The following is a 23,274-nucleotide window of genomic DNA, read 5'->3' on the forward strand; positions in this document are numbered from 1 at the left end:
CTAAAGTAGTTTAGTTACCATTTTATTTTCAAACTCACCGTTGCATCAAATACTTGACCCGTTGTCTGATCCGTTGGCAATGTTATTGCTGATTTTTGTGGTGCTACCAAAGAGGAAATAAAATCATAAGTAGAACTTAACTTCTTAGCTAAACAGCGAAACAAACTAGCTTTGGGTTGTTCACAAGGAGGACATGTGGGAGCTTGAGGTTTCAAAGATGAAGGCAATTCTTGATATTCTGTGGCCTCAAAATCAGCACCCTATGGTGGTATAAAATGAAATATTTTGGCAGAATAACGGTATCAAAACTAACCATAATCAGCACTTTGTTGAGATGGCATAGGTCTGTACCATAGTGGAACTTAAATCTGGCTGTTGACTTTGGAATGTTTCATAGCCAGTGCGTTCACAGCAAGTAAGATCCTCAGGAGTAATTCGCCAAGAATGCATTTGGCTGGGGTCTTCACGCTTGGCAGGGCAAGCGGAACGGGAAAATAACTAAGAAAAATTATTAGTTATGAGGATATATAAAATAAAATTTGAAAAGATCTACTTCATCTTGACCACTGATATCCATATCATCACCTAAATATTGTGTCTCATCCGTAAGATCTATATACGACTTGTCAGGATATTCACATTGCCTTTTGTGATATTGGCTGGGTTCCGCAAACAGCGAGGCATTGTACTAAAAAGATAAAAAGGACAATATTATTTTGAATAATACGATAGACTTACATAATATGACTCATTTGTTGGAGCTGGGCAGTATTGAGATCTTTGAGTTTGCACTGTACGGGGGTAGGTTCTGTTAGGTAGGGATCTATAGTCTTCTTCCATAAGACAAGTGCCCTAGAGCAGATATATAGTTTTAAAATTAATATTTCTAACATAATTGATATACTTACATTATTATAATAACTAGATTGGTTAAAATTTCTCGTCGTTGGAATAGTGGGAGCTGGACAACGTGGGCTCTGATCACCAGAACGATAAGTTCTTTGCAAATCTCGCTAAATAGTTAAGATAGCAAATACTATGAGTAATAAAATATGTCTCTAGTACGGAGAGTGTATAAGTTTTTAGTTGATGAGTAAACTCGAGTATATTCGTTTCTCGTAATACGAGTACACTTGTTGTAGTGTGACAAGTAGACACGGCCTTATTATATATATCTATAATATAGACTTATACTTACGCAGTTTGTACTATTAGGATCCGAAGGCGGTAGAGGCGGAGGTGGTGGAACCGGTTGCTTCAAAAATAGATCATTTAATTTTTATTCAGTTATATCCGATAATATTATTACCGTTTTGTTTAAAAATGTTTTAGCTTTTGAATTCATACTTTCATCAAGCCTCATTGATTCCATTTGGGTAATGTTGTCTCTCATTGTCGAAGGGCTTATGGTTTTATGGAAACTTGCATTTGATGGTTGTCCGGGAGTTTTTAAAGGTGTCTGTGGTGCAAAACCTTTGGCTGGTGTTCGTCCATAACCCGAATCCAATTGAAGAGTATTATCTTGAGTAATATGAGAAATATTCTACCAATTTTTTAAATTTAGTTTAAACAATTTTAGGTTTGTTAGAAAAGGGCATTTTCTCTTACCCGTGCCTTGCGTCTAGGCGTTTGATCTTCATACAATTCAGTTGTTATATTGGGTGATTTTTGGGGTGTCGGACAAATCGGAGTTGCTGGGGAGTGAAGGGCTGCAATGGAATGATTTTTATTGTTAAGAAATTTTACAAGTTACTAAAAAATGGCATTTAAAATCACGATAGCATAAAACCTTTAATCCGATTAGAATGGATCATTCAAATCTTAAAAATGAAATCTAATTACTTTCATCAAAAATATACAATCTTACCCTTGTAGTGGTAGTGGTCATTGTAGTTTTTGTAATATTGGAGGGAGATTTACAGCCTCTTCGTCAACCGGACAAACTGGTGTACGTAAGGGTCGACATACCGGGGTCACTGATCTGGTAGTTCGGTCATGCATTGGAGTTGCATAAGGACTGACAGTCCCCTCTGAAGGTGAAATAGATCGTGTGGGACTCACACAAACAGATTGAGATGGTCGCGGACATATTCTAGGCAAACGTTGTATAGTAGAATTAGGAGAACTATATTGTACGGGTGTAGGGCAAGAGGTAGCACGTTGCTGTTGCTTAGGGAGTAGGCAAATTTAAACGGCGGAAGGTCAAGTCCCTTTGTAGATCCAAAGCTCGACCGCTTCTGCCAGCTGGAGTGCAATGCTTGCATATTATAATCATAAACCTGTCAATAAAAATAATGACAAAAAGCATTTTCCTTGTTTGTTAAAACCTACCCTATTCCACATCCACTGGACGTCCCCTATTTATATTAACACGTCCGGGTTTCATACAAACATTAGGCGATTCCTTAAAAATTAAAAAAAAAAACAGATATAAATTTCGTACCAATTAATAAAAAACTTACCGCCTCCGCTAGCTGACGTTGAATTTCCGCTCTTAAGTCGAATTCTCTACCTCTAGCGCTTGCCGCCAATTGTGGCTTACAACTTGCAGTTGCCTGCCTCTCATAGTGGAGAGGAGGTCTTGGACAAGCTGCTGCTTGCTCAGCTCTTAAACGTCCCAAAGCTATCTCCTTATTTCTAGCCATTTCATATTCCAAATTTAAACGACTAGCCTCTTTGACTAGCCTGCTTATGTTGAAACGGCTGCTGCGAACGTTCCATTCGAATACGTGATATATCTAGAGAAGGATCAAAGGCTCTGCCAGAATATTCTTTGCTGGACTTTAACGGGAAAATTTCAATTTACAAAAATATATTATAGTCATTGTACATTAAATTCCCACCATATTTGGACAAATATCTTGCGTAGAATCATCAGTATTAGGAAAACATAAACTTCTATTACTGCGTTCATATGACGATTCCAAGGGACACGGTTTTAGATCTGCTGGGGTAAATGGTCTTCCAGCACTTGAATAAGTTCGTGCACCTCTCGGGCAATTGGCACTTAATTGTTGTGTATAATTTGGATTATGTCCAGACATTTTTGTAAAACTTTTATTTATATGTATAAATTAAACTTTTCGAAGGTTGACTTATGATAGATTTTCCGTTCCTCTTACGGTGTCCAAAATGTTGTAATTTTATTCTATTGCCAACTGTTTTTAGTTGTTTTATGTTTAATATTTGTATAAAATAAAAAAAGTTGTATATATCCGATTTTATTAGAGACAGATTTAAAATTTTGTTGGAAAATGTAGAAAAATTTTGAGTGAACTGAAAAAATTTTGTTTTAGAATTTCTTTCTGTTGTAGAATGTCAATTTCAAAAATTTTATTTTTTAGGGATTTCAAATGAAAATCTATAGTGTTGCGAAACATTTTCTACTTTTATTTTATGTCCTCAGCTCCTTTGAGTAGCTCAAAGATGGTTGTATCAAGTATAAAAACTAGGATCCTAACTCAGTTCAAGTTTAGTTCTATTTAGTTCAGTTCTAGGTTGAGTTCTAGTTGAGTTCTAGTTGAGTTCTAGTTCAGTTAGAGTTCTAGTTCAGTTCTAGTTCAGTTCTAGTTCAGTTCCAGTTCAGTTCTAGTTCAGTTCTGTTTCAGTTCTAGTTCTAGTTCTAGTTCTGTTCAGTTCAGTTCAGTTCTAGTTCAGTTCTAGTTCAGTTCTAGTTCAGTTCTGTTCAGTTCTAGTTCAGTTCAGTTCTAGTTCAGTTCTAGTTCAGTTCTAGTTCAGTTCTAGTTCAGTCTAGTTCAGTTCTAGTTCAGTTTCTAGTTCTAGTTCAGTTCTAGTTCAGTTCTAGTTCAGTTCTAGTTCAGTTCTAGTTCAGTTCTAGTTCAGTTCTAGTTCAGTTCTAGTTCAGTTCTAGTTCAGTTCTAGTTCAGTTCTAGTTCAGTTCTAGTTCAGTTCTAGTTCAGTTCTAGTTCAGTTCTAGTTCAGTTCTAGTTCAGTTCTAGTTCAGTTCTAGTTCAGTTCTAGTTCAGTTCTAGTTCAGTTCTAGTTCAGTTCTAGTTCAGTTCTAGTTCAGTTCTAGTTCAGTTCTAGTTCAGTTCTAGTTCAGTTCTAGTTCAGTTCTAGTTCAGTTCTAGTTCAGTTCTAGTTCAGTTCTAGTTCAGTTCTAGTCAGTTCTAGTTCAGTTCTAGTTCAGTTCTAGTTCAGTTCTAGTTCAGTTCTAGTTCAGTTCTAGTTCAGTTCTAGTTCAGTTCTAGTTCAGTTCTAGTTCAGTTCTAGTTCAGTTCTAGTTCAGTTCTAGTTCAGTTCTAGTTCAGTTCTAGTTCAGTTCTAGTTCAGTTCTAGTTCAGTTCTAGTTCAGTTCTAGTTCAGTTCTAGTTCAGTTCTAGTTCAGTTCTAGTTCAGTTCTAGTTCAGTTCTAGTTCAGTTCTAGTTCAGTTCTAGTTCAGTTCTAGTTCAGTTCTAGTTCAGTTCTAGTTCAGTTCTAGTTCAGTTCTAGTTCAGTTCTAGTTCAGTTCTAGTTCAGTTCTAGTTCAGTTCTAGTTCAGTTCTAGTTCAGTTCTAGTTCAGTTCTAGTTCAGTTCTAGTTCAGTTCAGTTCAGTTCAGTTAGTTCCAGTTCTGTTCAGTTCTAGTTCAGTTCTAGTCAGTTCTAGTTCAGTTCTAGTTCAGTTCTAGTCCAGTTCTAGTTCAGTTCTAGTTCAGTTCTAGTTCAGTTCTAGTTCAGTTCTAGTCAGGTTCTAGTTCAGTTCTAGTGTTCTAGTCCAGTTCTAGTTCAGTTCTAGTTCAGTTCTAGTTCAGTTCAGTTCAGTTCTAGTTCAGTTCAGTTCTCGTTCAGTTCTAGTTCAGTTCTAGTTCAGTTCTAGTTCAGTTCTAGTTCAGTTCTAGTCAGTTCTAGTTCAGTTCTAGTTCAGGTTCTAGTTCAGTTCTAGTTCAGTTCTAGTTCAGTTCTAGTTCAGTTCTAGTTCAGTTCTAGTTCAGTTTAGTTCAGTTCTAGTCAGTTCTAGTTCAGTTCTAGTTCAGTTCTAGTTCAGTTCTAGTTCAGTTCTAGTTCAGTTCTAGTTCAGTTCTAGTTCAGTTCTAGTTCAGTTCTAGTTCAGTTATAGTTCTGTTATAGTTCTGTTTTAGTTGGTTCCCTTACCTTTTGAATATAAAACATTTTTTTAAAAATTTTGCTACTTTTCTTTACAATTTTATTTAAATTATTATCTACTTTCAATAAAGAATCTTACACCGCCTTCTGGCAGATCATAAAATATTTTACTTACGTCGGATTGCTTATAACTACTAATAATATTCAGTCTTTGAAACCCCTTCGATTCTCTCAACTCCTGAAGTTTTTCTTCAAAATCCGCATCCTTTAGCACGCGCTTTTTATGGAAAATATTATCTTTTACATACAAGTTTTCTAAACATCCATTATCTACCACAAAATCATAAAACGATTTTATAACTTGCGGCACATCCGATTTCCATTCTACCGAACCGTCTAATTTGCGATGAAAAATTTTGGTAACAAACCAATTTAGTGTTTTGATGTCTTGTAGATAAGGACACAGATAAAATATCTTCTCCGGCATTCCATTTAACTGCAGGCCCCTAATAGCTTTATAAGGATTTTGTGAGAATATCTTAAGGATCACATATAATATGGTATGATCTTTGGAGGAGAAATAAAAATTATCCTTGGATTCTAATGTCAAGATTTGTAAAGAGGGTAGGTCTAATATATAGTCCAATAATCTGGGTTCATGTAAATAATGTGAACTTAACGTTAATTCTTTCAACTGCAGACATTTAGATATCTCGCCAAAGTTGTGAAAGCAAAATGCTCACTGGGCAAAGTTTGTAAAGTTAATTTTTCCAAGTTGCTAGATAAAATTATTTTTAATAAATCTCCTTCATTAGCATTTAGCACAGTAACATTTCTTAAAGTTAACACTTTCAAAGGTATCAAATGTTCTTTTAAAGAGAATTCTATACAAATATCTTCTAATTGTAATTCCTGTAAATAGGGAAACTTATAAATATGTTGTAAATCTAATATATTATTATCTGTATTCGAATTTTTGGTATTTAATATCTTTAAAGTTAATATTTGCGGAAATTCTTTGTTATTAAATTTATTCATATATTTTTGAAATATTTCTAAAACTATGCCCTGTATTCGGGAAAAATTATTTAATATTAAACTTAAAAAATCCATTTGAAAATCTTTGGTTTGTGTGATAATGGACAAATCTTGCTTATATCGAAGATGTCATCATAGTAGGGATACCAAATATCGTAGAGTATTATATCGTAAAATTGCTGTGATGATTTGAGTAAAGAAATTGTGCTGCTAAGTCTAAATGTTGAAAAAATTTCTCTCAAACAATCGTGGTTTAAATCTTGTAGACGTGTTTGTAAGGGTTTTTGCTGAACGACGGGATGTAAGAAGTTGACTAGGGAGGTAATCTGAAAGAATTAATTTAAATTATTAATAGTGATAATCTGAAAGAGAATGTTCAAGCAAGATCAAATCAAATTGGAGATAGTGGATTAAAAGAGACGTTAGACTGAATTAGAACTAGAACTGAACTAGGACTAAACTAGAACGACTAGAACTGAACTAGACTAACTAGATCTGAACTAGAACTGAACTAGGACTGAACTGAACTAGAACTGAACTAGAACTGAACTAAAAGAACTAAAACTGAACTAGAACTGAACTAGAACTGAACTAGAACTGAACTAGAACTGAACTAGAACTGAACTAGAACTGAACAGAACTGAACTAGAACTGAACTAGAACTGAACTAGAACTGAACTAGAACTGAACTAGAACTGAACTAGAACTGAACTAGAACTGAACTAGAACTGAACTAGAACTGAACTAGAACTGAACTAGAAATGAACTAGAACTGAACTAGAACTGAACTAGAACTGAACTAGAAACTGAACTAGAACTGAACTAGAACTGAACTAGAACTGAACTAGAACTGAACTAGAACTGAAGAGAACTGAACTAGAACTGAACTAGAACTGAACTAGAACTGAACTAGAACTGAACTAGAACTGACTAGAATGACTAGAACTGAACGAGAACTGAACTAGAACTGAACTAGAACTGAACTAGAACTGAACTAGAACTGAACTAGAACTGAACTAGAACTGAACTAGAACGAACTAGAACTGAACTAGAACTGAACTAGAACTGAACTAGAACTGAACTAGAACTGAACTAGAACTGAACTAGAACTGAACTAGAACTGAACTAGAAACTGAACTAGAACTAGAACTGAACTAGAACTGAACTAGAACTGAACTAGAACTGAACTAGACTGAACTAGAACTGAACTAGAACTGAACTAGAACTGAATAGAACTGAACTAGAACTGAACTAGAACTGAACTAGAACTGAACTAGAACTGAACTAGAACTGAACTAGAACTGAACTAGAACTGAACTAGAACTGAACTAGAACTGAACTAGAACTGAAAACTAGAATGAACTAGAACTGAACTAGAACTGAACTAGAACTAAACTAGAACTGAACTAGAACTGACTAGAAAAACTGAACTAGAATTGAACTAGAACTGAACTAGAACTGAACTAGAACTGAACAAGAACTGAACTAGAACTGAACAAGAACTGAACTAGAACTGAACTAGAACTAGACGAACTAGAACTTGAAACTAGAACTGAACTAACTGAACTAGAACTGACTAGAAATACTAGAACTGAACTAGAACTGAACTAGAACTGAACTAGAACTGAACTAGAACTAGAACTAGAACTGAACTAGAACTGAACTAGAACTGAACTAGAACTGAAACTAGAAACTGAACTAGAACTGAATAAACTGAACTAGAACTGACCTAGAACGACTCGAACTGAACTAGACTTAACTAGAACTGAACTAGAACTGACTAAACTGAACTAGAACTGAACTAGAACTGAACAGAATGAACTAGAAACTGAACTAAACGAACTAGAACTGAACTAAACTGAACTAAACTGACTAGAACGGAACTAAACTGAACTAAATGACAAAGACTGACTAGAACTGAACGAGAAACTGAACTTGAACGAATTGAACTAGAACTGACTAGAACTGAAATAGAACTGAACTAGCAACTGAACTAGAACTGAACGAGAACTGAACTAGAACTGAACTAGAACTGAACTAGAACTGAACTAGAACTGAACTAGACTGAACTAGAACTGCAAGACTGAAGAACTGAACTAGAACTGAACTAGAACTGAACTAGAACTGAACTAGAACTGAACTAGAACTGAACTAGAACTGAACTAAACTGAACTAGAACTGAACTAGAACTGAACTAGAACTGAATTGAACTAGAACTGAACTAGAACTGAACTAGAACTGAACTAGAACTGAACTAGAACTGAACTAGAACTGAACTAGAACTGAACTAGAACTGAACTAGAACTGAACTAGAACTGAACTAGAACTGAACTGAACTGAACTAGAACTGAACTAGAACTGAACTAGAACTGAACTAGAACTGAACTAGAACTGAACTAGAACTGAACTAGAACTGAACTAGAACTGAACTAGAACTGAACTAGAACTGAACTAGAACTGAACTAGAACTGAACTAGAATTGAACTAGAACTGAACAAGCACTGAACTAGAGGGTTAGCATTTTTAATTTATTTTATATCACTAGACTTTTTGTAAAAGAGATACGAATTATTTATTAAGATATAATTTATCGCAGTTTTTTTTTAATTTCTTTTAATTAAAATCACTTTCTTATTGAAATCTTCGAGAATAATATTTATTTAGTTACACAATAATATTTACCCTTTTGTGTTATAATTTTATTTTTAGTAACTTTTTCCATTATCTTTCCAATATCGGAAAATAGAAAACTAATCTTTGGTTATGAAGAATGTTATAATACAAATGATGTCTTTACTCTTGTAGTGTTAAACACGTTTTAATCTAAAATGTTGCAAATGTTTTGTTGAGATGCAGCACAAACAACCCCCTTCTATGATTTTTTATGACACTTTGAAATCTTAAAACTTGCTTTTGCTCTCTAGTTCAAGAGACGATTTATGTTGTTTTTTTGTTTCAGTCATGCCCTTCATTGCAACATAATCTTCCACATTTGAAGTATCTTTTTCTGCTCAGAGTTTCAATTTTGAAAATTGAGTTTTGAAACACATGTTTTTGTTGTTGTGTTTTTATTATTATCATCATTTGGCTTTGTTGGGTTATTTTTAGAAAATGCAGCCCTCCTTGCACTCTCTGCCATCTCTTTCTCTTTGTCCTATGTTACATTCACTCTTTCTTGCCTTTTAGGTATTGAAACACTAGGTTTTTATCTTTCTGTGTTATTGTTGTTGTCGTTGGTAATGGTTGCAGCATGCTGCAAATATGCATGTGGCAGAGAGTTTTAGAAAATTAAATGCATCTGTAACACAAAGAATTTCGAAATACAAATCCTTATTGTGGGTTTCATTCACATTTTTAATTTGAATACTTTTTCTGCCTCTTTCTCTTTTAGGGAATTTTTTTGTTGCCAAATTACCTGGGTGAGGAAGTTTTTATTGATTTTAGGAAATTTCTTAAATTTTGCAATATGTGTTTGCTGTTTCCAATATGCCAAATAGTAAATGGGAAGTATTTGTTTATTAGGGACATTTGGTATTAAGAGTTACGTTTGTCTGCTGAGGTTTGTCTAATAAAGTTACTACGAACCCTGACAACGTGATGTCTTTACAGTGTTGGTTAAAATAATAGGACCTTAAAAAATATGTGTGATTAAATTGGAGAAGGGAAATTTTATGACCCTGCAACGATAATAAAAAAACAAGTAAGAAAGTATAGTCGGGCGTGGCCGACCATATGATACCCTACACCAGTTATGAATATTAAATGTGATTTATTTTTCATAATAAAGCATTTATCTTCAATATTTCCTTGTTCCGATACATTTAAGCAATTTATGGATAAAAAACTAATTTTCTGAAAGAGGCTTTATATGGGGGCTAGGGGCAAATATGGACCAAGCCCGATAAAATTTTGTGAATATATTTATATTTACATAATATTTTATTGTGCTGAATTTTATCGCGATATTTGTGTTTATAAGTTAATTTGGGACATTCAAGTAATTTTCTGAAGGGGACTTTGTATGGGAGCTAGGGTCAAATGGGGCCCGATCTTTATGAAATTTGGCAGGGTCATCAAGACTTCTATAAAACTTAGTTGTGCCGTATTTTATCGATATATCTGTATATTTGACATAATTATGAGCTCAGAAGCCCTTTTCGGGGGGTTCTGTTCTATGGGGGCTAGGTGAAATAATGGACCGATTTTAACCATTTTCAATAGGCTTCGTCCTTGGGTCAAATAAAAACGTGCGTGCCAAATTTCATCCAATTATCTTGAAAATTGCGACCTGTACCTTGCGCACAAGGTTTACATGGACAGCCAGCCAGCCAGACGGACGGACGGACGGACATAGCTTAATCGACTCAGAAAACGATTCTAAGCCGATTGGTATACTTTAAGGTGGGCCTAGGACGAATATTTTTGTATGTTACAAACATCAGCACAAATCCAATATACCCTCCCCACTAAAGTGGTGTAGGGTATAAATATAAATTTAATAAAGTTCTTACATACCCTGCTTTCCGGAAAGTTTGTAGTCGAAAATTTTGATTAAAACTTGTCATTTTATTAACACAAAATTTTCAAAAGTGATTTTAAATTGTTTCAAAATCTTTGTTAAATCTTAAGAAATGCAACAATTTTGTAATTATAAATTTTGGTTGGCCTTCGTATTACTAATTTTTACACTAACCTTGTTCCTAATACATTTAATTGAAAGCCGTTACGTGAATTTGCCATATCTTCATTATTCAAGTTATGAAAATGAGCGAAAAAATATTATCGAGGTTGAAAAATGGCTACAGTTTGGAAGTAGAATAAAACTAACTGAAAACGAGGAAAACCTAAATAAAAAATTAATGGTATTAAAAAATCAGGAATATGAAAAATGGCAAAATAATGTTACTTTACGAAAACTAAATGGAAATTTTATGAAAATGCGTCCAATAATACAGAAATCGCTTCTGTATAATATTTTAAAAATAATGCCCAAGGGAGCAGCTTTACATGTCCATGAAGAGGCCTTAGCCAATACAAGATTTCTTTTAAATCTTACTTACGAAAAAGATCTATGGCTTTGTATAGATCCTAAGACCGAGGATTATGTATTTTTAAGATTTTCCTTACAGCAGCCTATTGCAATAGCAGGCTATTTCAATCTTACATGCCAATGGCAACTGTTAAAAGATTTACGCCTAGTTCAAGGTCATAAAGAGATTGATTGGAAATTAAAGAAATCTTTCATATTAAATTCATTAGGCGAACACTCTAGAGTTAAACTGGGTAAAATTAAGCAATTACTTCAAGGATTAATTACTTTTGTTCCCGTTTGGCGGAAATATTTAGCTCAAACTTATTTGGAATGTTTAATGGACAATGTACAATATTTGGAAATGAGATCAAGTTTGCCAGAACTGTATGATTTGCAGGGCAATTATTATACAGATATTGTGGAGCGAATGGATATTATGAGGAATTCTTCAAGACAGATGTCACTACAATCTGGAAATTTGTATGGATCCAAGTTAATTTATGCATTGACGATAGATTATAATAAAACTCAATTTGATTTGGATTTGCAGAACGCAATTTTGCTAAAGGTATGGACATTTTCAGGGTCTGAACTAGAGCTAGAACTCAACTAAAACCGAACTAGAGCTGAACTATAACTGAACTATAACTGAGCTAGAACTGAACTAGAACTGAACCTAGAACTGAACTAGAACTGAACTAGAACTGAACTAGAACTGAACTAGAACTGAACTAGAACTGAACTAGAACTGAACTAGAACTGAACTAGAACTGAACTAGAACTGAACTAGAACTGAACTAGAACTGAACTAGAACTGAACTAGTACTGAACTAGAACTGAACTAGAACTGAACAAGAACTGAACTAGAACTGAACTAGAACTGAACTAGAACTGAACTAGAACTGAACTAGAACTGAACTAGAACTGAACTAGAACTGAACTAGAACTGAACTAGAACTGAACTAGAACTGAACTAGAACTGAACTAGAACTGAACTAGAACTGAACTAGAACTGAACTAGAACTGAACTAGAACTGAACTAGAAACTGAACTAGAACTGAACTAGAACTGAACTAGAACTGACTAGGAACTGAACTAGAACTGAACTAGAACTGAACTAGAACTGAACTAGAACTGAACTAGACTGAACTAGAACTGAACTAGAACTGAACTAGAAATGAACTAGAACTGAACTAGAACTGACTAGAACTGAACTAGAACTGAATAGACTGAATCTAGACCAATGAACTAGAAACTAGAACTGAACTAGAAACTGAATCTAGAACTGAACTCGAAACTGAACTAGAACTGAACTAGAACTGAACTAGAACGAACTAGAACTGAACTAGAACTGAACTAAGAACTGAACCTAGAACGAACTAGAACTGAACTAGAACTGAACTAGAACTGAACTAGAAACTGAACTAGAACGAACTAGAACTGAACTAGAACTGAACTAGAATGAACTAGAACTGAACTAGAACTGAACTAGAACTGACCTGAAACTGAAACTAGAACTGAACTAGAACTGAACTAGAACTGAACTAGAACTGAACTAGAACTGAACTAGAACTGAACTAGAACTGAACTAGACTGAACTAGAACTGAACTAGAACTGAACTAGAACTGAACTAGAACTGAACTAGAACTGAACTAGAACTGAACTAGAACTGAACTAGAACTGAACAAGAACTGGAACTGAACTAGAACTGAACTAGAACTGAACTAGAACTGAACTAGAACTGAACTAGAACTGAACCAGAACTGAACTAAGACGCTGAACTAGAACTGTAATTTTTCAATGAAAACTTCTTTTGCAGTTCTTCTATCCTGACTTTGTAATTGGCATCGATCTGATCAATGACCCTGTTCTGCAGAAAAATGCAAGACCCCTTAAAGAATTTTCCTCCCGTTTACTAAGAATACAGAACCGTTTAGACTTTTATTTCACAACGCCAGACCTCGATTGGCATAACAGCAAAGTGGATGCTGAAATACTAGAATCCTATGTGCTTGGAACAAAACGCATTACTTTCCACAAGGCTCTCTTGCGACACCCATATCTTGTTACCAAATTGGCCTCTAAGAATATGGGAATTATCATAAATCCCATAGCCGATCAATTTAATCACAACATAGCCGATTTAAGAGATCATCCAGCCTCTTTACTTTTCCATTATAATTTACCCTTAATTATCGGTTCCGATTATCCCTTTTACTGGAAAGCAGATCTTTTGACTCATGATTTCTACATGGTTTTTATGTATATAGCTCCCCAGCAGGGAGATTTGAAAATGTTAAAACAATTGGCTTACAATTCGATTTACTACAGCGGTTTAGAAGAGAGTAAAAAACTGGAAGTTTGGAAATTATGGAATTTTTTGTGGTCTCATTGGATTGATGAAGTTAATAAGAGATTGAATAAATTGGAGATAGAAAATTTGTGATTGTTAGAGTTATTAGCAAATTTTGGAATATGTAATATTTTTGGATTAAATTTTTAAGATCTTTTTGTTGTTTTGTTAATTTGTTTATTTGAAAATTTATTACTGAAATTAATTAATAATAAACAATCGTTTTTTGTTTTCTAATTAAAAATCTATAATTAGCAGGTGTTATTTGTTTATTTGCTATTAATGAATTTATATTTTTTGTTTATTTTTTCTGGAAGGGGGCTTTGATGTTTTGTTTATTTTAGTTTTAGCTAAATTTAAAGAATTTTCGTAAATTTTTTTTGGGGTTTGTACAGTCTTATCTTATTTGTTGTACGCAATTAGATTTAAAGTTTGATTATCTTTAAAAAAAAATAATGACATATCAAATTTAGTACTTAATTGAAATATTTTATGTAGTAAATAAGATAACTAAGAATAAAATATTTATGTTTTTGTTTTTGGTTTTTTTCGACTTAATTTATGAAACATATTCACTTGTCGAATACTTTAATCTTTTTTTAAGACAATTTTTATTTATCTTAATTATCTTATGGTTTTAAACCTAAGTATACAAATTATATTAAATTTTGTAATTGAATCCATTAATTTTTTAATTGGCTGAAAAAGTTTTTCCAGTCTACTTTTTATTCTGTTTTTTTTTGATATTTTTTATTAAGTTTCTTGTGTTAAATAGTATGTTCTGAATTGTAACAAATGATCTTGAATATTGCGACCTGTAGCATGGACACAAGGTTTACATGGACAAAAAAAACGGACATAGTTTAATCGAATCAGAAAGTGATTCTGAACCTACTGGTATACTTAAGGACAAATACTATATAGTGTTACGACTTTTGGATAGGTGGTAGTAGTCCCAAATCGGAAGGTCCGGTGCTTGCCGATTTTTCGAAGTTTGACGTAGTTATGAGCTAAAAGACCCAAATCGGAAAATCTGGTTAAATGGGGGCAAGGACAAACATTAGGCCGATCCTAATTAAATATATTGGCGGGATTTATTTGTGTAAAATTTCATAGTGATACTAGTGTTTATAAGTGAATTGTGGACATTCAAGTTAATTTCTGAAGGGGACTTTGTATGGGGGATCGGGTCAAATGAACGAATGTCAGCAGTATCATTTAGACTTAGTTTTGCCAAGTTTTCTTAAAATACTAGAATATTTAACATAATTATGGGTTCTAAAGCCCTATTCTAAGGGTCCGGTTGTGTGGGGGCTAGATGAAATAATTGACCGATTTCAACCATTTTCAATAGCGTTCGTCCTTAGACCAAAACAGACTTACATGCCAAATTTCATCAAATTATCTTTAAAATTACGACCTGGAGCGTGCGCACAATGTTGGACACACAGACTGAAGGACGGACGGACAGCCAGAGGGGCATAACTTAATCGACTGTGAAAGTGATTCTGAGCTGATTGATATAAGGTGGGTGTAGGATCAATATTTTTAATTCATCAGCATCTGTAGCGTACGCGCAAGGTTGGACACACAGACAGACGGACGGACAGACGGACATATGTAGCTTAATCGACTCAGAAAGTGATTCTGAGTTGATTGATATAAGGTGGGTAGTACCAATATTTTTGGGTCATCAGCATCTGCAGAAACGCCTAATACCCTCCCTATTATAGTGTAGTGTATAACTAGACTAGTAGCTAGTAGGGTAGACTAGTAACTAGTAGGGTATAACTAGACCATAAAGATTTTTTCGTTACACTTTTTATTGCCCCGGGTTTTAAAGCTGTTCTGTTCAAATAGACTTAATTGGATTTGGATTAAATGAAGTCCTTACTTCCGCTAAAACGAATCGCTTTTAAATAACGTCATTATTTATTCGATACATAATTGAGCAACGCAATTCGACTATCGAAAATTAGTTTATATTGATTTAGGGTACCATTCAATCGGGCTTGGCCATCTTGATTTCCGTACTTGATTATATTTTTATGCAAAAAAAGGTATATAATTAAATTTTATTTTAATTCAGATTATAAATGTGATAATAAAATATGTACAATTCCTTTCATTACGCAATTTAAAGTTTGCGGTTTTATAACTACCTAGCAGTACGGCGGGATAGTCAAGAACTACTTCTGTAGATTATATCCAGCCTCTGGCTTCCCAGATGACTTGCTATTTAAACATGTCACTTTATAGTAGGGTTCTATAAATAGACTTTCGAATCATCGAACAATCGACTTTTTGTCGAAAAAAGTCGAAGTCGACTATTTTGTTCCAAAAAAGTCGATAACTCGACTATCGTCTGTGAAAAAGGTCAAAAAGTCGACTTTGTTAATAAAAGTCGTAAAGTCTGAAAGTCGAAAAGTCTGAAAGTAGAAAAAAGTCGATAGGTTGAAAAAAGTCGAAAAGTCGAATAAAGTCGAAGAAAGTCGAAAAAAGTCGAAAAGTCGTAAAAAGTCGAAAAAAGTCGAAAAGTCGCAAAAAGTCGGAGAAAGTCGAAAACTCCAAAATTGTAGAAAAAAGTCAAAAATAGTCGAAAATTTTAAAAAAAGTGAAAAAAAATCAAAAACTCTAAAATAGTCGGAAAACCCCGAAAAAAAAGTCCAAAAATAGTCGAAAAAATTCGAAAAAAATCGAAAAGTCGGAAAAAGTCGAAAAAAGTTAAAAAAAGTCGAAAAGTCGACTATTTATAAAAAACTTATAGTCGAAAAGTCGACTTTTAATTAAATGAAAAAAGTCGAAAAATCGACTTTTTATTAAATGCAAAAAGTCGAAAAGTCGACTTTTAACTAAATGAAAAAAGTCGAAAAGTCGACTTTTCGTTTCAACTATAGAACCCTACTATATAGATTATAAAGAGATTGCCAGAAAGCTAGTGTAAAGGTATCAATGCATTGCAATTAACATTTTAGCATAGGTTTGATTTTTTAGTGTATACTCTCTAGTTAACCTGGAGACTGTAAAGTGGCTACAGAATTTGTTCTCGCTTACAAAGGTACACTAAAGTGGCGATTGTCTTTACTCTCGTTTACAAAAAGTACATTCATGACGAAAGACGAATTAGAGCGAAATTACTGTCTTTTCGGATACATAGAATTTTTTTCGAACTGTTGGGAACATTGTTGGAACAATCCATGAGCAATAAATTGAAAATAAAAATGACCCAAAGTAACTGTGCATTTTTACAAATAATTTTCTATATTTACAGCTGATTATTCAAACAAAGTTCAACAAAATCAAAAAAATTTACTAACCATCATATTTTAAACAAATAATTCTTATCAAATTTACTACTAACCCTTAGAGAAATGCACTTTACCCCTCATCTAGCACCTCTTTTGCATGGTCTATGTTGGTGATAAGAATGTTTTTTTTTTTTGCACCACAATAAAAACAACTTATAAATAACAATCGACAATAAAGAAATTTGTGCTAATAAAACTAAACAGAACTTAACTAAAAGAAACCCACAAATATTAATTCGAATAAAATAAATTTTTTATTTTGCAGATAAAATTAAATAAAGAGAAAGAAAGCAACAAAAAAAGCACACGACAATCAACAAAATCACTTTTGAGTACTTGAGAATCATAAACTATAGTTAAATAATACTCAGACATAGAGATATTGTATTTGAGTGAGTACGAGTATATTGGGGAAGTACTTACAGATACAGTTCCATACATAAGCAGTGTATAAAATTGTGAATGAAAGTGATGTATAGAACGAACAGCAGGCGACAGGCTGTTACGATTAAAGATTAAGAAGTAGTTGGCGAAAAGCTATCGCCAAGAACACAACACATTTGTTTTTAAATAAAATACTAAACAATTAAGTGAAAAAGTGTAAATTAATTAACGGAAAGAAGAAAGTGAAATAAATTAAAAGAAAATTCTAAAATGCAAGCATTTAAGTTTTTAAGAACTATTGCTTTCCTAATAGTATTAGCCCTTAGTGAGGCCCGCCGTCTGAGCATAAGAGCCACTAACTTAGTACAACAACCACCACATGTTGAACATCAAGACTCAACTCCACACAGACTTTCACCCGATGCCTATAATTCTCTGCGTGAAATCTTCTTTCGTTATGAAGAATCCAAAACTCTGGGAGCCGATATAATTTTAAATCAAAAAGAGCTACAAGCCAATCAAATTATAATGGAAGTCAAGACCAAAGAATATGAGGAGGGTTTGATAACGCCGCATTTATTTGCCCCCTCCCAGCATTTGTTTGCTGTTTTAGATGAAATCAAAGAATCACCTCTCTTCAAGTATATTTCCAGCCTGCCCAAGGGAGCTGTACTACATGCTCATGATACCGCTTTATGCAGTACGGAATATATAATAAAACTTACTTATCGAGAAAATCTATGGGTATGCCAGTCGAATGAGGATCAAAGACCTGTCAGTTTATTATTTGCTAACGCGCAACCTTCAGCAGATGCGGAAAACAACTGCAGTTGGGAGTTGTTGTCGAAAGTGAGGGATTCACAAGGAGCCGATAAGGTTGATACATATTTGCGTGAACATTTGACTATGTATCCAACAATGAAATTTGTCGATAACAATGAGGCCTGGGAGCGTTTTATGAGTATATTTGGTCTTTTGGGTGGTTTATTGACATATGCCCCCGTCTGGTCGGATTATTTCTATAATGCTTTAGAAGAGTTTCGTGCGGATGGTGTACAATATTTGGAATTGCGTACTACGTTGCCAATTGTAAGTATTGGAGCTTAAAGTAACAAAATTTAGAGAGTTATTAGAACACGAAAAAGGATGTACAATAAGATCGAGTAAGGGTAATGCGATCGTGATTAAGGAAACTATATTATAATTAGTATATCACTTCATGGACGTTTTAGGACCCTAGGATTAAAAAAAGTGACTTTGAAAGATCCTGTAATAAAATTGCTATAACTTCTAAATTTGTAGAGGTTCCTGATGGTATTTAGATTGAATTGGTTCGATTCAAATCAAACTTTATTACCTTGGACCTCCTCAAAACTATTACTATTACTACGACTTGAACAACCGACCACGGAGACATTGCTGTTCCAGTAGCGGTTAAGTATACATATACTCCTAGTCGACATGATTCTATTTCTTTGGAAACCAAGATCCTTTATCCAAGAGATTTGAGACCCCTGAGCCCGTGTTAACCAAATTCCGATTTCCTAAATCTTAACTATCAGAATTATTTGAAAACCAACAACCCCCTGATTTGTACTTCCCAAAAGCTTCTTTTAAATGCTGGAAAAGTTTTATGAATTTTTGTAGAATTTCAATTCCCCAGTAAATTTTTCAGAAAGAACTGTGTGATGGTCTCTTGTTGACCAGCTATCGATTTTCTTAGTGAAACAATCCAGTAATTTACACTTCTTAGAAAACTTTAGTTTTATGACATTTTGAAGGATATAAAGAAGAACTGGACCGTGAATCAAGGTTTAGAAATAGAACAACCGAATAAGAATTTGTAACTAAGTATATAAAACACTGACGACTTTCATGTCTTTGTTAGCCCACTTAGGACCTTTGTTGTTCGCATTCCATTTAAAAATCTAAATCTAAAGGACCCGAACTTCTTGGAGACCAACAAACACTTTTTAGACGTTCGAATAAGTTTATAACTGAAAACCAAAACTTAGATAATATTTACAACTTTATGAAGTATTTGACTCCTCTAAGAAAAGTTCGTTCCCGTTGCACAGTGGTGCATTAGGCCAATCTAGAACGACAAAAGTTTCAACAAAAAAGTTGTTCGACTTAAAATTGACTCACATTTTTCATTCACGTGCAGAAATATTCTATAAAAAAGTAGGCGTGTCCTTATAATACATACGCCTACTTATTTAAAGCATTTTGTTTTTATATACATACCCGACTTCCCCGGATTTAAATCGGTCTTAAGAGTTATTTTCTGTGTTTATTATTCTTCGACTAAGGCTAGAACCACTAATTAACTTGGCTACAGACCCTATTCCAAAAAAATGAATAAATGTTATTTATAACGACCACTCATTACCAAGTAATGTATGAAATAACTACATTACCTATATCTAATTACCAAAAATTTTAAAATATTTTATTGGGTTGATCATGTCGAAGGTGCCCTACTTTGAGTCCTCACAGCGCCGTCCATAAAACATTTGAGTGGTTCGAACGAACGTTCATTTGTTACGCCAATGTCGAATTTTAACCAGAGCGGACCGGTTAAGTTACCAAGCACCATAATACTGTATACATCGTTGATCTAGAAGGAGCTTATAAAAGTATTAAAATATTATTCCCATTATCGCGTACCATTTATCTCAAACATCTTAACAGAGTCAGATTTTAGATTTACAGGAGTAAAGACTATATCTTAAGGCCTAAACCGTTATCGTTACCACTTCTCCCCAAAACATCCAGAAATTATTAGATTTAAGATTTACCAGAGATTCCTTAGTCTTAGGTTCCAAACCGAGTATATACAAAGCCACAATATATGTATATCCCAGATCTTTAAAAATTAGACAAGTATTCAAAAATCATCCTAAACATCATACCCACTTTCATTTCAAAATCAGATCCATGGTCGGAAACCATCTTAGTCATATCACCCAAATAATTCTTTACTAAAGTAACCTCCTCATAATTACAGCTTTATGATTTACAAGGTACCGAGCACACTGCACTTGATACGGTAGATACCTATAAACACACTTTGGATATATTTATGAAAGAATATCCAGATTTCATAGGAGCAAAATTGATCTATGCACCCGTACGTAATGTAGACAATAAAACTTTTATGGAATATGTAGACATATTGTTGAAAGCGAAGGTAAGAAGAAATCTTAAACAACAACAATAACTAATGAAAGATAATTTAAATTTCTTTATTCATGTAGGAAAAATATCCCGATTTAATAGCCGGTTTCGATTTGGTGGGTCAAGAAGAAATGGGTCGACCTCTAAAAGATTTCATACCTCAACTATTAAGCCTGCCCGATAATATTGATTTCTATTTTCATGCTGGTGAAACTAATTGGTTTGGTTCTACGGTAGATGAAAATCTTATAGATGCCATTTTATTGGGTACAAAACGTATTGGTCATGGTTTTGCTTTAGTTAAACATCCTTTAGTGTTGCAAATCTTAAAGGAACGCGATATAGCTGTAGAGGTTAATCCCATATCTAATCAGGTTCTACAATTAGTATCGGATTATCGTAATCATCCTTGCTCTTACTTTTTTGCTGATAACTATCCAGTGGTTATATCCTCAGATGATCCTTCTTTCTGGAAGGCTACACCTTTATCACATGATTTTTATATAGCTTTCTTGGGCATAGCTTCAGCACATTCAGATTTAAGATTACTCAAGAAATTGGCTTTAAACTCTATTAACTATAGTTCCATGAGCGCGGAACAAAAAGTGGTGGCTATACAGAAATGGCAAGAACACTGGGATTCTTATATAGATAGTGTGCTAAATAAAAATCCCTCTAATAGTGCCGACCAAATAAGATTGAACACCAATAAAATCGATTGACTAGCACGCCTGCTGTACGCTTTATTAACTGTCTTCAGTTTTGGTTTCTATTTTAGTTCGTAAACATAATTTATGGCCGATTAACCACCTTAACAGTAAACATTTTTATGGCGTTTCAGCAGTCTTTTGATAAGTCCAAACGGAATTTATTTTAAATAAATTAATAAATATTTACAATTTGTGTATGACTTGTAGTTAATTGATGGATTTGATTGATTTGGAATTGCACGTTTTTGCCTCAATTTTTATTTGAATTTTTATATTTCCTTTTTTTTTTGGTTTTATTAGCTTTAAGTTTTGCTTTAATTAGATTAGATAAGATTTAATAAAAACAATTGTATTACGTACAAGAATTTTTTTGAAACAATATGTGAGGAAATATGAAGTAATATACATATATTTATTAATGATTTAATTTATGAGAAAATTTTGTTAAGTTTAAATTTTTATATACGTATTTTTTATAAGATTAAAGAATTTATTTTTTATTTTACAACAAAGATCTTCAAATAAATGTATAAATTATTAATAAAATTTAAAATCTTTTTTATTTGAATAATAGTTTTTCTACGCTTTTATATCGAACACAAGTTGTTTTCAGTAATATGTAACTAATACCTCCGAAGTAAATCGAAAATGGAGTTCCCCTGCCAAAACTTTTATGTATTCCAGTGAAGGTCTTTTGAAAGTCTAACTTTTAGTGAAAAATTAAATTTTTACACAAAAAATTGGATTTTTTTTTAAACTGAAATTTTTAGTAAAAATCTCATTGTCACTATTTTTTTTTTAATTTTTTTTTATAGAGAAATTGAATTTTTAGTGAACGATTGGATAAATAATATCGAATAATTGGATTCCTAAAAATATGGATTTTTAGTAACAAATAGAACTTTTAGTTAAAAAATCAGATTTCTGGGGAAAAGTCCAACTTCAAAATATAGTCTAGTCTAGTCTAGTCTAGTCTAGTCTAGTCTAGTCTAGTCTAGTCTAGTCTAGTCTAGTCTAGTCTAGTCTAGTCTAGTCTAGTCTAGTCTAGTCTAGTCTAGTCTAGTCTAGTCCAGTCTAGTCTAGTCTAGTCTAGTCTAGTCTAGTCTAGTCTAGTCTATAGTCTAGTTTATAGTCTAGTCTATAGTCTAGTCTATAGACTAGTCTATAGTCTAGTCTATAGTCTAGTCTATAGTCTAGTCAATAGTCTAGTCTATAGTCTAGTCTATTGTCTAGTCTAGTCTATAGTCTATTCTAATCTATAGTCTAGTCTATAGTCTAGTCTACAGTCTAGTCTATAGTCTAGTCTATAGTCTAGTCTATAGTCTAGTCTATAGTCTAGTCTATAATCTAGTCTATAGTCTAGTCTATAGTCTAGTCTACAGTCTAGTCTATAGTCTAGTCTATAGTCTAGTCTATAGTCTAGTCTATAGTCTAGTCTATAGTCTAGTCTATAGTCTAGTCTATAGTCTAGTCTATAGTCTAGTCTATAGTCTAGTCTATAGTTTAGTCTATAGTCTAGTCTATAGTCTAGTCTATAGTCTAGTCTATAGTCTAGTCTATAGTCTAGTCTATAGTCTAGTCTAGTCTAGTCTAGTCTAGTCTAGTCTAGTCTAGTCTAGTCTAGTCTATAGTCTAGTCTAGTCTAGTCTATAGTCTAGTCTATAGTCTAGTCTATAGTCTAGTCTATAGTCTAGTCTATAGTCTAGTCTATAGTCTAGTCTATAGTCTAGTCTATAGTCTAGTCTATAGTCTAGTCTATAGTCTAGTCTATAGTCTAGTCTATAGTCTAGTCTATAGTCTAGTCTATAGTCTAGTCTATAGTCCAGTCTATAGTCTAGTCTATAGTCTAGTCTATTGTCTAGTCTAGTCTATAGTCTAGTCTAGTCTATAGTCTAGTCTAGTCTATAGTCTAGTCTATAGTCTAGTCTATAGTCTAGTCTATAGTCTAGTCTATAGTCTAGTCTATAGTCTAGTCTATAGCCTAGTCTATAGCCAAGTCTATAGTCTAGTCTATAGTCTAGTCTATAGTCTAGTCTATAGTCTAGTCTATAGTCTAGTCTACAGTCTAGTCTACAATCTAGTCTATATTCTAGTCTATAGTGTAGTGTATAGTGTAGTCTATAGTGTAGTCTATAGTGTAGTCTATAGTATAGTCTATTGTCTAGCCTATAGTCTAGTCTATAGTCTAGTATAGTCTATAGTCTACTCTATAGCCTATAGTCT

General features: G+C 33.4%; 4 protein-coding genes across 5 annotated transcripts; 2 read left to right on the top strand and 2 right to left on the bottom strand.

The window, feature by feature from the left end:
- Positions 1-38: 38 nt before the first annotated feature.
- Positions 39-1,978, bottom strand: LOC119612607. Of its 2 annotated transcripts, XR_005232159.1 has the most exons (10): positions 1,868-1,978; positions 1,609-1,709; positions 1,310-1,543; positions 1,199-1,255; positions 909-1,013; positions 739-852; positions 554-688; positions 314-498; positions 167-260; positions 39-103 (listed from the first exon to the last, which is right to left on the bottom strand). XR_005232159.1 is itself a non-coding variant. In XM_037968418.1 (9 exons), the coding sequence occupies exons 3-8, from the start codon at positions 1,391-1,393 to the stop codon at positions 319-321; spliced, it is 675 nt and encodes a 224-aa protein (XP_037824346.1). In that variant the 5' UTR covers positions 1,394-1,543; positions 1,609-1,709; positions 1,868-1,978; the 3' UTR covers positions 39-260; positions 314-318. The 2 variants fall into 2 exon arrangements, 1 of the variants encoding a protein (XP_037824346.1); XM_037968418.1 differs by having other exon boundaries at positions 39-260.
- A 3,179-nt stretch (positions 1,979-5,157) lies between these two features.
- LOC119612606 lies at positions 5,158-8,805 on the bottom strand. Its single transcript, XM_037968417.1, has 3 exons — positions 8,752-8,805; positions 6,199-6,409; positions 5,158-5,783 (listed from the first exon to the last, which is right to left on the bottom strand). The coding sequence occupies exons 1-3, from the start codon at positions 8,803-8,805 to the stop codon at positions 5,158-5,160; spliced, it is 891 nt and encodes a 296-aa protein (XP_037824345.1).
- Positions 8,806-10,654: 1,849 nt separating this feature from the next.
- Positions 10,655-13,700, top strand: LOC119612605 (adenosine deaminase 2-like). The gene is made up of 2 exons (XM_037968416.1): positions 10,655-11,683; positions 12,936-13,700. Exons 1-2 carry the CDS (start codon positions 10,715-10,717, stop codon positions 13,560-13,562), a joined length of 1,596 nt encoding a protein of 531 aa, XP_037824344.1. The 5' UTR covers positions 10,655-10,714; the 3' UTR covers positions 13,563-13,700.
- Positions 13,701-17,040: 3,340 nt separating this feature from the next.
- On the top strand, positions 17,041-21,286 carry LOC119612604 (adenosine deaminase 2-like). Its single transcript, XM_037968415.1, has 3 exons — positions 17,041-18,250; positions 20,172-20,354; positions 20,422-21,286. Exons 1-3 carry the CDS (start codon positions 17,432-17,434, stop codon positions 21,061-21,063), a joined length of 1,644 nt encoding a protein of 547 aa, XP_037824343.1. The 5' UTR covers positions 17,041-17,431; the 3' UTR covers positions 21,064-21,286.
- Positions 21,287-23,274: the final 1,988 nt, after the last annotated feature.

The sequence above is a fragment of the Lucilia sericata genome, unplaced genomic scaffold (genome assembly GCF_015586225.1).
Source record: "Lucilia sericata isolate MDLA Ls3-8-SP2 unplaced genomic scaffold, ASM1558622v1 Contig001755F_arrow, whole genome shotgun sequence".
In the NCBI taxonomy this organism is placed as follows: Eukaryota; Metazoa; Arthropoda; class Insecta; order Diptera; family Calliphoridae; genus Lucilia; species Lucilia sericata.

What these genes read in the sequence shown, in the direction of transcription:
- LOC119612606 (XM_037968417.1), bottom strand. Translation starts at nt 8,805, where the DNA reads ATGGAAAAAGTTACTAAAAATAAAATTATAACACAAAAGGGTAAATAT. An exon ending in AAAAGGGTAAATATTATTGT is followed by an intron (nt 6,410 to 8,751) that starts GTAACTAAATAA and finishes TAATTCTTTCAG; the next exon opens with ATTACCTCCCTAGTCAACTT. An exon ending in TGATGACATCTTCGATATAA is followed by an intron (nt 5,784 to 6,198) that starts GCAAGATTTGTC and finishes TTGCCCAGTGAG; the next exon opens with CATTTTGCTTTCACAACTTT.
- LOC119612604 (XM_037968415.1), top strand. Translation starts at nt 17,432, where the DNA reads ATGCAAGCATTTAAGTTTTTAAGAACTATTGCTTTCCTAATAGTATTA. An exon ending in TGCGTACTACGTTGCCAATT is followed by an intron (nt 18,251 to 20,171) that starts GTAAGTATTGGA and finishes TCATAATTACAG; the next exon opens with CTTTATGATTTACAAGGTAC. An exon ending in ACATATTGTTGAAAGCGAAG is followed by an intron (nt 20,355 to 20,421) that starts GTAAGAAGAAAT and finishes TTATTCATGTAG; the next exon opens with GAAAAATATCCCGATTTAAT.
- LOC119612607 (XM_037968418.1), bottom strand. Translation starts at nt 1,393, where the DNA reads ATGAGAGACAACATTACCCAAATGGAATCAATGAGGCTTGATGAAAGT. An exon ending in CAACAAATGAGTCATATTAT is followed by an intron (nt 689 to 738) that starts GTAAGTCTATCG and finishes TTATCTTTTTAG; the next exon opens with TACAATGCCTCGCTGTTTGC. An exon ending in ATATCAGTGGTCAAGATGAA is followed by an intron (nt 499 to 553) that starts GTAGATCTTTTC and finishes AATTTTTCTTAG; the next exon opens with TTATTTTCCCGTTCCGCTTG.
- LOC119612605 (XM_037968416.1), top strand. Translation starts at nt 10,715, where the DNA reads ATGCAACAATTTTGTAATTATAAATTTTGGTTGGCCTTCGTATTACTA. An exon ending in AGAACGCAATTTTGCTAAAG is followed by an intron (nt 11,684 to 12,935) that starts GTATGGACATTT and finishes CTTCTTTTGCAG; the next exon opens with TTCTTCTATCCTGACTTTGT.